This window comes from Oncorhynchus keta, chromosome 4 (assembly GCF_023373465.1).
Source record: "Oncorhynchus keta strain PuntledgeMale-10-30-2019 chromosome 4, Oket_V2, whole genome shotgun sequence".
NCBI lineage: Eukaryota > Metazoa > Chordata > Actinopteri > Salmoniformes > Salmonidae > Oncorhynchus > Oncorhynchus keta.
The window spans coordinates 85,719,147-85,732,263 of record NC_068424.1 but is presented as its reverse complement, the minus strand read 5'-3'; the positions used below and the strand labels follow the sequence as shown (position 1 = coordinate 85,732,263).

Here is a 13,117-nt window from a genome sequence, read left to right as displayed (position 1 = left end):
TTAGTATCCAGGGTGAGTTAGTATCCAGGGTGTGTAATAGTAAGTGTGTTAGTATCCAGGGTGTGTTAGTATCCAGGGTGTGTTAGTATCCAGGGTGTGTAATAGTAAGTGTGTTAGTATCCAGGGTGTGTTAGTATCCAGGGTGTGTTAGTATCCAGGGTGTGTTAGTATCCAGGGTGTGTTAGTATCCAGGGTGTGTTAGTATCCAGGGTGTGTAATACTGAGTGTGTTAGTATCCAGGGTGTGTAATACTGAGTGTGTTAGTATCCAGGGTGTGTTAGTATCCAGGGTGTGTTAGTATCCAGGGTGTGTTAGTATCCAGGGTGTGTTAGTATCCAGGGTGTGTTAGTATCCAGGGTGTGTTAGTATCCAGGGTGTGTTAGTATCCAGGGTGTGTTAGTATCCAGGGTGTGTTAGTATCCAGGGTGTGTTAGTATCCAGTCTCACCCCCTCACACTCTCATCTCCCTCCATCTCTCATGGCCAGAGGATGCTACCCTGCTCCCTCTCTTCGCCCTCATTGAGAGTGTGTCCAACTACACCACTGAGAGTGTGTGTTCAACTACACCACTGAGAATGTGTTCAACTACACCACTGAGAGTGTGTTCAACTACACCACTGAGAGTGTGTGTTCAACTACACCACTGAGAGTGTGTGTTCAACTACACCACTGAGAGTGTGTTCAACTACACCACTGAGAGTGTGTTCAACTACACCACTGAGAGTGTGTTCAACTACACCACTGAGTGTGTGTTCAACTACACCACTGAGAGTGTGTTCAACTACACCACTGAGAGTGTGTTCAACTACACCACTGAGAGTGTGTTCAACTACACCACTGAGAGTGTGTGTTCAACTACACCACTGAGAGTGTGTTCAACTACACCACTGAGAGTGTGTTCAACTACACCACTGAGAGTGTGTTCAACTACACCACTGAGTGTGTGTTCAACTACACCACTGAGAATGTGTCCAACTACACCACTGAGAGTGTGTCCAACTACACCACTGTGAGTGTGTTCAACTACACCACTGAGAGTGTGGGTTCAACTACACCACTGAGAGAGTGTGTTCAACTACACCACTGAGAGTGTGGGTTCAACTACACCACTGAGAGTGTGTTCAACTACACCACTGAGAGTGTGTTCAACTACACCACTGAGAGTGTGTTCAACTACACCACTGAGAGTGTGTCCAACTACACCACTGAGAGTGTGTCCAACTACACCACTGAGAGTGTGTCCAACTACACCACTGAGAGTGTGTCCAACTACACCACTGAGAGTGTGTCCAACTACACCACTGAGAGTGTGTCCAACTACACCACTGAGAGTGTGTCCAACTACACCACTGAGAGTGTGTCCAACTACACCACTGAGAGTGTGTGTGTTCAACTACACCACTGAGAGTGTGTCCAACTACACCACTGAGTGTGTCCAACTACACCACTGAGAGTGTGTGTGTTCAACTACACCACTGAGAGTGTGTCCAACTACACCACTGAGAGTGTGTCCAACTACACCACTGAGAGTGTGTGTGTTCAACTACACCACTGAGAGTGTGTCCAACTACACCACTGAGAGTGTGTCCAACTACACCACTGAGAGTGTGTCCAACCACACCACTGAGAGTGTGTCCAACTACACCACTGAGAATGTGTTCAACTACACCACTGAGAGTGTGTTCAACTACACCACTGAGAGTGTGTCCAACTACACCACTGAGAGTGTGTCCAACTACACCACTGAGAGTGTGTGTTCAACTACACCACTGAGAGTGTGTCCAACTACACCACTGAGAGTGTGTCCAACTACACCACTGAGAGTGTGTCCAACTACACCACTGAGAGTGTGTTCAACTACACCACTGAGAGTGTGTCCAACTACACCACTGAGAGTGTGTTCAACTACACCACTGAGAGTGTGTCCAACTACACCACTGAGAGTGTGTCCAACTACACCACTGAGAGTGTGTGTTCAACTACACCACTGAGAGTGTGTTCAACTACACCACTGAGAGTGTGTCCAACTACACCACTGAGAGTGTGTTCAACTACACCACTGAGAGTGTGTGTTCAACTACACCACTGAGTGTGTGTTCAACTACACCACTGAGAGTGTGTCCAACTACACCACTGAGAGTGTGTCCAACTACACCACTGAGAGTGTGTGTCCAACTACACCACTGAGAGTGTGTTCAACTACACCACTGAGAGTGTGTCCAACTACACCACTGAGAATGTGTGTTCAACTACACCACTGAGAGTGTGTCCAACTACACCACTGAGAGTGTGTGTTCAACTACACCACTGAGAGTGTGTGTTCAACTACACCACTGAGAGTGTGTTCAACTACACCACTGAGAGTGTGTCCAACTACACCACTGAGAGTGTGTTCAACTACACCACTGAGAGTGTGTCCAACTACACCACTGAGAGTGTGTCCAACTACACCACTGAGAGTGTGTTCAACTACACCACTGAGAGAGTGTGTCCAACTACACCACTGAGAGTGTGTCCAACTACACCACTGAGAGTGTGTGTTCAACTACACCACTGAGAGTGTGTTCAACTACACCACTGAGAGTGTGTCCAACTACACCACTGAGTGTGTGTGTTCAACTACACCACTGAGAGTGTGTGTCCAACTACCCCACTGAGAGTGTGTCCAACTACACCACTGAGAGTGTTCAACTACACCACTGAGAGTGTGTCCAACTACACCACTGAGAGTGTGTTCAACTACACCACTGAGAGTGTGTGTCCAACTACACCACTGAGAGTGTGTCCAACTACACCACTGAGAGTGTGTCCAACTACACCACTGAGAGAGTGTTCAACTACACCACTGAGAATAGTTTGATGGCCTTCTATGCAACAGGTGTTTATTTGTTACCCTTGACGATGAGTGTGATGGGGATGGTTACCATTGACGATGAGTGTTATGGTGAAAGTTACCTTTGACGATGAGTGTTATGGTGAAAGTTACCATTGACGATGAGTGTTATGGTGAAAGTTACCTTTGACGATGAGTGTTATGGTGAAAGTTACCGTTGACGATGAGTGTTATGGTGATAGTTATGGTTGTGGTTGTGTTTTACAGGTGTGGGTGTGTCTTACAGGTGTGGGTGTGTCTTACAGGTGTGGGTGTTTGTCTTACAGGTGTGGGTGTTTGTCTTACAGGTGTGGGTGTTTGTCTTACAGGTGTGGGTGTGTCTTACAGGTGTGGGTGTTTGTCTTACAGGTGTGGGTGTTTGTCTTACAGGTGTGGGTGTTTGTCTTACAGGTGTGGGTGTGTCTTACAGGTGTGGGTGTTTGTCTTACAGGTGTGGGTGTTTGTCTTACAGGTGTGGGTGTGTCTTACAGGTGTGGGTGTTTGTCTTACAGGTGTGGGTGTTTGTCTTACAGGTGTGGGTGTTTGTCTTACAGGTGTGGGTGTGTCTTACAGGTGTGGGTGTGTCTTACAGGTGTGGGTGTGTCTTACAGGTGTGGGTGTTTGTCTTACAGGTGTGGGTGTTTGTCTTACAGGTGTGGGTGTGTCTTACAGGTGTGGGTGTTTGTCTTACAGGTGTGGGTGTTTGTCTTACAGGTGTGGGTGTTTGTCATACAGGTGTGGGTGTGTCTTACAGGTGTGGGTGTTTGTCTTCCAGGCGTTGGGTGCTGTTGAGGCCACAGGGGCTCCATGCCCTCCACTGCCAGGTGATGTTGGGGGCGGGGAGTCCGTACCCTGTACAGATGAGGGTCTGTCTGCTGCCACGGCTATACGGGTTAGAGGGTGTCGCTATTTCCTTCTCATGGATCTGAGGGGGAACTGGGGTGGGGGGTAGAATGACGGGGGGAGACTCTAATCAGGGTATCAGACCATGGTCAAATACATAAATCTAATATTAACAAATGCTTGATGTAGCTTGAACCTTTTGGGAATATTCCATTTGATTTATTCAGCCTGGCAACTAGAGTGTGTGTCTATTCACATACACAGCTGAGAATGTGTGTTCAACTACACCACCGAGAGTGTGTTTGTGTTCAACTACACCACCGAGAGTGTGTTTGTGTTCAACTACACTGCCGAGAGTGTGTTTGTGTTCAACTACACCACTGAGAGTGTGTTTGTGTTCAACTACACCACCGAGAGTGTGTTTGTGTTCAACTACACCACCGAGAGTGTGTTTGTGTTCAACTACACCACCGAGAGTGTGTTTGTGTTCAACTACACTGCCGAGAGTGTGTTTGTGTTCAACTACACCACTGAGAGTGTGTTTGTGTTCAACTACACCACCGAGAGTGTGTTTGTGTTCAACTACACCACCGAGAGTGTGTTTGTGTTCAACTACACCACCGAGAGTGTGTTTGTGTTCAACTACACCACTGAGAGTGTGTTTGTGTTCAACTACACCACCGAGAGTGTGTTTGTGTTCAACTACACCACCGAGAGTGTGTTTGTGTTCAACTACACCGCCGAGAGTGTGTTTGTGTTCAACTACACTGCCGAGAGTGTGTTTGTGTTCAACTACACTGCCGAGAGTGTGTTTGTGTTCAACTACACCACCGAGAGTGTGTTTGTGTTCAACTACACTGCAGAGAGTGTGTTTGTGTTCAACTACACTGCCGAGAGTGTGTTTGTGTTCAACTACACTGCCGAGAGTGTGTTTGTGTTCAACTACACTGCCGAGAGTGTGTTTGTGTTCAACTACACCACCGAGAGTGTGTTTGTGTTCAACTACACCGCCGAGAGTGTGTTCAACTACACCGCCGAGAGTGTGTTCAACTACACTGCCGAGAGTGTGTTTGTGTTCAACTACACTGCAGAGAGTGTGTTTGTGTTCAACTACACTGCCGAGAGTGTGTTTGTGTTCAACTACACCACAGAGAGTGTGTTTGTGTTCAACTACACCACCGAGAGTGTGTTTGTGTTCAACTACACTGCAGAGAGTGTGTTTGTGTTCAACTACACCACCGAGAGTGTGTTTGTGTTCAACTACACCACTGAGAGTGTGTTTGTGTTCAACTACACTGCCGAGAGTGTGTTTGTGTTCAACTACACCACAGAGAGTGTGTTTGTGTTCAACTACACCACCGAGAGTGTGTTTGTGTTCAACTACACCGCCGAGAGTGTGTTTGTGTTCAACTACACCGCCGAGAGTGTTTGTGTTCAGCTACACCGCCGAGAGTGTGTTTGTGTTCAACTACACTGCCGAGAGTGTGTTTGTGTTCAACTACACCACCGAGAGTGTGTTTGTGTTCAACTACACCACCGAGAGTGTCTTTGTGTTCAACTACACCACCGAGAGTGTGTTTGTGTTCAACTACACTGCCGAGAGTGTGTTTGTGTTCAACTACACCACCGAGAGTGTGTTTGTGTTCAACTACACCACCGAGAGTGTGTTTGTGTTCAACTACACCACCGAGAGTGTGTTTGTGTTCAACTACACCACCGAGAGTGTGTTTGTGTTCAACTACACTGCCGAGAGTGTGTTTGTGTTCAACTACACTGCAGAGAGTGTGTTTGTGTTCAACTACACCACTGAGAGTGTGTTTGTGTTCAACTACACTGCAGAGAGTGTGTTTGTGTTCAACTACACCACCGAGAGTGTGTTTGTGTTCAACTACACTGCAGAGAGTGTGTTTGTGTTCAACTACACTGCCGAGAGTGTGTTTGTGTTCAACTACACCACCGAGAGTGTGTTTGTGTTCAACTACACTGCAGAGAGTGTCTTTGTGTTCAACTACACCACCAAGAGTGTGTTTGTGTTCAACTGCACCGCTGAAAATAGTTTGATGGTGAGCCTTCTACCCAGGTGCTTTGTTTATTTGTAACTGTTTCTTGTTATTTGTTTATTTGTTACCCTTGACAATGACACCATTGGTGATAGTGACAATGAGTTTGATGTTAGTTACCGTTGGCGAGTGTGTTTGTGTTAGTTACACCACCGATGGTGTGTGGTTATGGTGATAGTTACCGTTGGCGATGAGTGTTATGTTGATAGTTACAGTTGACGATGAGTGTTATGGTGATAGTTACCTACACGATGAGTGTTATGGTGATAGTTACCATTGACAATGAGTGTTATGTGATAGTTATGGTGATAGTTACCATTGACAATGAGTGTTATGGTGATAGTGACGATGAGTGTTATGGTGATAGTTACCATTGACAATAGTGTTATGGTGATAGTTACCATTGACGATGAGTGTTATGGTGATAGTTATAGTTATGGTGATAGTTACCGTTTCGATGAGTGTTATGGTGTAGTTATGGTGATAGTTACCTTGACAATGAGTGTATTGGTGATAGTTACCATTGACGATGAGTTTGATGGTGGTAGTTACCGTTGGCGATGTGTGTTAATGTGATAGTTACCGTTGACGATGGTGTGATGGTTATGGTGATAGTTACAGTTGACGATGAGTGTTATGGTGATAGTTACAGTTGACGATGAGTGTTATGGTGATAGTTACAATTGACGATGAGTGTTATGGTGATAGTTACCGTTGACGATGAGTGTTATGGTGATAGTTACCGTTGACGATGAGTGTTATGGTGATAGTTACAGTTGACGATGAGTGTTATGGTGATAGTTACCATTGACAATGAGTGTTATGGTGATAGTTACCATTGACGATGAGTGTTATGGTGATAGTTACCGTTGCGATGAGTGTTATGGTGATAGTTACCGTTGACGATGAGTGTTATGGTGATAGTTACCGTTGGCGATGAGTGTTATGGTGATAGTTACCGTTGACGATGAGTGTTATGGTGATAGTTACCGTTGGCGATGAGTGTTATGGTGATAGTTACCGTTGACGATGAGTGTTATGGTGATAGTTACCGTTGACGATGAGTGTTATGGTGATAGTTATCGTTGACAATGCTTGTAACCAGTTATACAGTTGAAGTCAGAAGTTTACAAACCCCTTTGCCAAATACATTTAAACTCAGTTTTCACAATTCCTGACATTTAATCCTAGTAAAAATTCCCTGTCTTAGGTCAGTCTGGATCACCACTTTATTTTAAGTTGTGAAATGTCAGAATAATAGTAGAGAGAATGATTTATTTCAGCTTTTATTTCTTTCATCACATTCCCAGTGGGGCAGAAGTTTACATACACTCAATTAGTATTTGTTAGCATTGCCTTTAAATGATTTAACTTGGGTCAAACGTTTCAGATAGCCTTCCACAAGCTTCCCACAATAAGTTGGGTGTATTTTGACCCATTCCTCCTGACAGAGCTGGTGTAACTGAGTCAGGTTTGTAGGCCTCCATGCTCACACACGCTTTTTCAGTTCTGCCAACACATCTTCTATATGGTTGAGGTCAGGGCTTTGTGATGGCCACTCCAATACCTTGACTTTGTTGTCCTTAAGCCATTTTGTCACAATTCTGGAAGTATGCTTGGGGTCATTGTCCATTTGGAAGACCCATTTGGACCAAGACTGATGTCTTGAGATCTTTCAATATATCCACATAAATTGCCTACCTCATGATGCCATCTATTTTGGAAAGTGCACCAGCCCCTCCTGCAGCAAAGTACCCCCACAACATGATGCTGCCACCCCCGTGCTTCACGGTTGGGATGGTGTTCTTTGGCTTGCAAGCCTCCCCCTTTTTCCTCCAGACAGAACAGCGGTCATTATGGCCAAACAGTTTTATTTTTGTTTCATCAGACCAGAGGACATTTCTTAAAAAAGTACGATCTTTGTCCCCATGTGCAGTTGCAAAACCGTAGTCTGGCTTTTTTATGGGGGTTTTGGAGCAGTGGCTTCTTCCTTGCTGAGCAGCCTTTCAGGTTATTTCGACATAGGACTCATTTTACTGTGGATATAGATACTTTTGTACCCGTTTCCTCCAGCATCTTCATAAGGTCCTTTGCTGTTGTTCTGGGATTGATTTGCACTTTTCACACCAAAGTACGTTCATCTCTAGGAGACAGAACGCGTCTCCTTCCTGAGCGGTACGACGACTGCGTGGTCCCATGGTGTTTATACTTGCATACTATTGTTTGTACAGATGAACGTGGTACCTTCAGGAGTTTGAAAATTGCTCCCAAGGATGAACCAGGCTTGTGGAGGTCTATCATTTTTTGTTCTGAGGTCTTGGGTGATTTATTTTGATTTTCCTATGATATAAAGCAAAGAGGCACTGAGTTTGAAGGTAGACCTTGAAATACATCCACAGGTACAACTCCAAATGACTCAAATATGTCAATTAGCCTATCAGAAGCTTCTAAAGCCATGCATTCATTTTCTGTAATTTTCCAAGCTGCTTAAAGGCACAGTCAACTTAGTGTATGTAAACTTCTGACCAACTGGAATTGTGATACAGTGACATTTATGTGAAATAATCTGTCTGTAAACAATTGTTGGAAAAATGACTTGTGTCATGAACAAAGTCGATCCTAACTGACTTGCCAAAACTATAGTTCGTTAACAAGATATTTGTGGAGTGGTTGAAAAACTATTTTTAATGACTCCAACCTAACTGTATGTAAACTTCCGACTTCAACTGTTGTTACCGTTGACGATGAGTGTGATGGTTATGATGACAGTTACTGTTGACAATGAGTGTTATGGGGATGGTTACCGTTGGCAATGAGTGTTATGGTGATAGTTACCGTTGATGATGAGTGTGATGGTGATTCTCCTCTCCAGCAAGGCCGCGGTGTTCTTGAGGAGGACGGTGTAGTTCCCAGCATCCTCAGGGTGAACGTCTCTGATCTCTAAGTTAAAGTGCTGATGGAGACGCATCCTGTTGAACTCTGGACGACGGCTGATCAACTTATCACCTTTATACCTGAGAGAACATCCAAACAAAGTTGAACATTTGAACTTGATATAGCAAATAAGTATTGTAAAATACATGCATCAGAAACAGGGTACACTTTGGGATTTGTCTGATCAATATCAGCAAGCTAGAATAGTTAACTGCAGCAAAATATCAAGCTAGCTGATTGGCTAAACAGAATGTCAGCACGCTTTTGTCCAGCAACAAACCTAGTTCTGAAAGATGAATTTAGAGGGCTTCCTCACAACAAACCTAGTTCTGAAAGATGAATTTAGAGGGCTTCCTCACAACAAACCTAGTTCTGAAAGATGAATTTAGAGGGCTTCCTCACAACCAACCTAGTTCTGAAAGATGAATTTAGAGGGCTTCCTCACAACAAACCTAGTTCTGAAAGATGCATTTAGAGGGCTTCCTCACAACAAACCTAGTTCTGAAAGATGAATTTAGAGGGCTTCCTCACAACAAACCTAGTTCTGAAAGATGAATTTAGAGGGCTTCCTCACAACAAACCTAGTTCTGAAAGATGAATTTAGAGGGCTTCCTCACAACAAACCTAGTTCTGAAAGATGCATTTAGAGGGCTTCCTCACAACAAACCTAGTTCTGAAAGATGCATTTAGAGGGCTTCCTCACAACAAACCTAGTTCTGAAAGATGAATTTAGAGGGCTTCCTCACAACAAACCTAGTTCTGAAAGATGAATTTAGAGGGCTTCCTCACAACAAACCTAGTTCTGAAAGATGCATTTAGAGGGCTTCCTCACAACAAACCTAGTTCTGAAAGATGCATTTAGAGGGCTTCCTCACAACAAACCTAGTTCTGAAAGATGAATTTAGAGGGCTTCCTCACAACAAACCTAGTTCTGAAAGATGAATTTAGAGGGCTTCCTCACAACAAACCTAGTTCTGAAAGTTAATGTTCAATATCAGATAGTTAATGTTCCATATCAGATAGTTAATGTTCCAATGCAGATAGTTAATGTTCCAGATAGTTAATGTTCCATGGCAGATAGTTAATGTTCCATATCAGATAGTTAATGTTCCATATCAGATAGTTAATGTTCCATATCAGATAGTTAATGTTCCATGGCAGATAGTTAATGTTCCAGATAGTTAATGTTCCATGGCAGATAGTTAATGTTCCATATCAGATAGTTAATGTTCCATATCAGATAGTTAATGTTCCATATCAGATAGTTAATGTTCCATGGCAGATAGTTAATGTTCCATATCAGATAGTTAATGTTCCATATCAGATAGTTAATGTTCCATGGCAGATAGTTAATGTTCCAGATAGTTAATGTTCCATGGCAGATAGTTAATGTTCCATATCAGATAGTTAATGTTCCATATCAGATAGTTAATGTTCCATATCAGATAGTTAATGTTCCATATCAGATAGTTAATGTTCAATATCAGATAGTTAATGTTCCATATCAGATAGTTAATGTTCCAATGCAGATAGTTAATGTTCCAGATAGTTAATGTTCCATGGCAGATAGTTAACCATGCCAGATGGTCTTACCACTGTATGTCAGGTCTGGGGTATGCTGACACCTTGACTAACAGTTTAAAAGACTTCTGTCCTGACGTTGCCTCGACGACCGGGCCGCTCATGTAGTCTAGGCTGATGAATGGTTTCTCTGCAACAGGACACACACACACACACACAGACACAGACACAGACACAGACACAGACACACACACACAGACACACACACACACACACACACACACACACACACACGCACACACACACAGGAGGTTAAAGAGGTTTGTTGAAGCATACTTGCATAATAAGAAACCTTGCCAGAGACTTAGGAAGGTATTTTATTACCTAGGCTTTAGCTCAGCAGGCTATCGCAGTCTTGTGGCGCACAAATGGCCCGGGTTTCAAACATAGTTCTTACCATACACTGTGACTTGTGTTTCCAGATCCATTTTTTTGTCCACGCTGATGGCAGAGCAGGTGTAAGTGCCGGTGTCGGTGACGTTGACGCTTTGGATGGTCAGGATGCTGACGGCCTCCGTGAACCGAGAGAGAGAATTACGCTTGTGCACTATGACCACTGTACTGTTCATCTAGAGATGGGGGAGAGAGGGAGAGAGGGAGAGAATTACGCTTGTGCACTATGCCCACTGTACTGTTCATCTAGAGATGGGAGAGAGAGAGAGAATTACGCTTGTGCACTATGCCCACTGTACTGTTCATCTAGAGGTGGGAGAGAGAGAGAGAATTACGCTTGTGCACTATGCCCACTGTACTGTTCATCTAGAGGTGGGAGAGAGAGAGAGAATTACGCTTGTGCACTATGCCCACTGTACTGTTCATCTAGAGGTGGGAGAGAGAGAGAGAATTACGCTTGTGCACTATGCCCACTGTACTGTTCATCTAGAGATGGGGGAGAGAGGGAGAGAGAGAGAGAATTACGCTTGTGCACTATGCCCACTGTACTGTTCATCTAGAGATGGGGGAGAGAGGGAGAGAGAGAGAGAATTACGCTTGTGCACTATGCCCACTGTACTGTTCATCTAGAGATGGGGGAGAGAGGGAGAGAGAGAGAGAATTACGCTTGTGCACTATGCCCACTGTACTGTTCATCTAGAGGTGGGAGAGAGGGAGAGAGAGAGAGAATTACGCTTGTGCACTATGCCCACTGTACTGTTCATCTAGAGATGGGGGAGAGAGGGAGAGAATTACGCTTGTGCACTATGCCCACTGTACTGTTCATCTAGAGATGGGAGAGAGAGGGAGAGAGAGAGAGAATTACGCTTGTGCACTATGCCCACTGTACTGTTCATCTAGAGGTTGGAGAGAGAGAGAGAGAATTACGCTTGTGCACTATGACCACTGTACTGTTCATCTAGAGGTTGGAGAGAGAGAGAGAGAGAGAATTACGCTTGTGCACTATGCCCACTGTACTGTTCATCTAGAGGTTGGAGAGAGAGAGAGAGAGAGAGAGAGAGAGAGAGAGAGAGAGAGAGAGAGAGAGAGAGAGAGAGAGAGAGAGAGAGAGAGAGAGAGAGAGTCTCTTTGGAGAGAGAGAGAGAGAGAGAGAGAGAGAGAGAGAGAGAGAAAGAAAAATAAGAGAGACAGAACTGTAAAACAAGACCTTCTATTTCCATCTATTAACCCAGGTTACTCCAAGCTACATGATATAGGCCCATATAACATAGAACATCATTCAGTGAGCTTAATCCGAGCTGCTGCGATACCGATCTCTTGCCCTAGGTTCTGTTCCATTCAAATGTGCGTTTTCCCCCCTCATCATTTACCTGGATCTACTTTCTCTTTTTTACATGTTTACTACCGTACCTGTTTTCCAGGATAGGACCACTGGAACTCGACCAGGGTGTTAAACTCCACTGTGGCGGTACAGTTGAGCGTCAGGGCTTCCTCCACGAACAGCTCCACCGAGTCCTCTGGATAGAGCTTGAAGTCGTAAACCTGACTTCCTGTCGGGAGTCTCTTTGGCTGGGGGGTGGTGAGAGGTTAATGCGACATTGGCATTGCGGTGTATGACAAACAGAGCTGGCCCAGAGAAGTTGAGTCTCTTTGGCTGGACCAGAGAAGTTGAGTCTCTTTGGCTGGACCAGAGGAGTTGAGTCTCTTTGGCTGGCCCAGAGAAGTTGAGTCTCTTTGGCTGGACCAGAGAAGTTGAGTCTCTTTGGCTGGACCAGAGGAGTTGAGTCTCTTTGGCTGGACCAGAGAAGTTGAGTCTCTTTGGCTGGACCAGAGGAGTTGAGTCTCTTTGGCTGGACCAGAGGAGTTGAGTCTCTTTGGCTGGACCAGAGAAGTTGAGTCTCTTTGGCTGGACCAGAGAAGTTGAGTCTCTTTGGCTGGACCAGAGGAGTTGAGTCTCTTTGGCTGGACCAGAGAAGTTGAGTCTCTTTGGCTGGACCAGAGAAGTTGAGTCTCTTTGGCTGGACCAGAGAAGTTGAGTCTCTTTGGCTGGACCAGAGAAGTTGAGTCTCTTTGGCTGGACCAGAGGAGTTGAGTCTCTTTGGCTGGACCAGAGAAGTTGAGTCTCTTTGGCTGGACCAGAGAAGTTGAGTCTCTTTGGCTGGACCAGAGAAGTTGAGTCTCTTTGGCTGGACCAGAGAAGTTGAGTCTCTTTGGCTGGACCAGAGAAGTTGAGTCTCTTTGGCTGGACCAGAGAAGTTGAGTCTCTTTGGCTGGACCAGAGAAGTTGAGTCTCTTTGGCTGGACCAGAGAAGTTGAGTCTCTTTGGCTGGACCAGAGAAGTTGAGTCTCTTTGGCTGGACCAGAGAAGTTGAGTCTCTTTGGCTGGACCAGAGGAGTTGAGTCTCTTTGGCTGGACCAGAGAAGTTGAGTCTCT

The 13,117-nt window shown here is 44.9% G+C and overlaps 1 protein-coding gene across 1 annotated transcript in view; it reads right to left on the bottom strand.

The window, feature by feature from the left end:
• The window catches only part of LOC127929754 (vascular endothelial growth factor receptor 3-like), a 216,302-nt gene that overhangs the window by 63,851 nt on the left and 139,334 nt on the right, over window positions 1–13,117 (bottom strand). The window contains exons 6-10 of the mRNA XM_052518003.1: window positions 12,094–12,233; window positions 10,688–10,859; window positions 10,303–10,420; window positions 8,611–8,789; window positions 3,625–3,808 (exon numbers count right to left, since the gene is read on the bottom strand). Coding sequence (XP_052373963.1) covers window positions 3,625–3,808; window positions 8,611–8,789; window positions 10,303–10,420; window positions 10,688–10,859; window positions 12,094–12,233 — 793 coding nt within the window. The remainder of the gene's footprint in view (window positions 1–3,624; window positions 3,809–8,610; window positions 8,790–10,302; window positions 10,421–10,687; window positions 10,860–12,093; window positions 12,234–13,117) is intronic.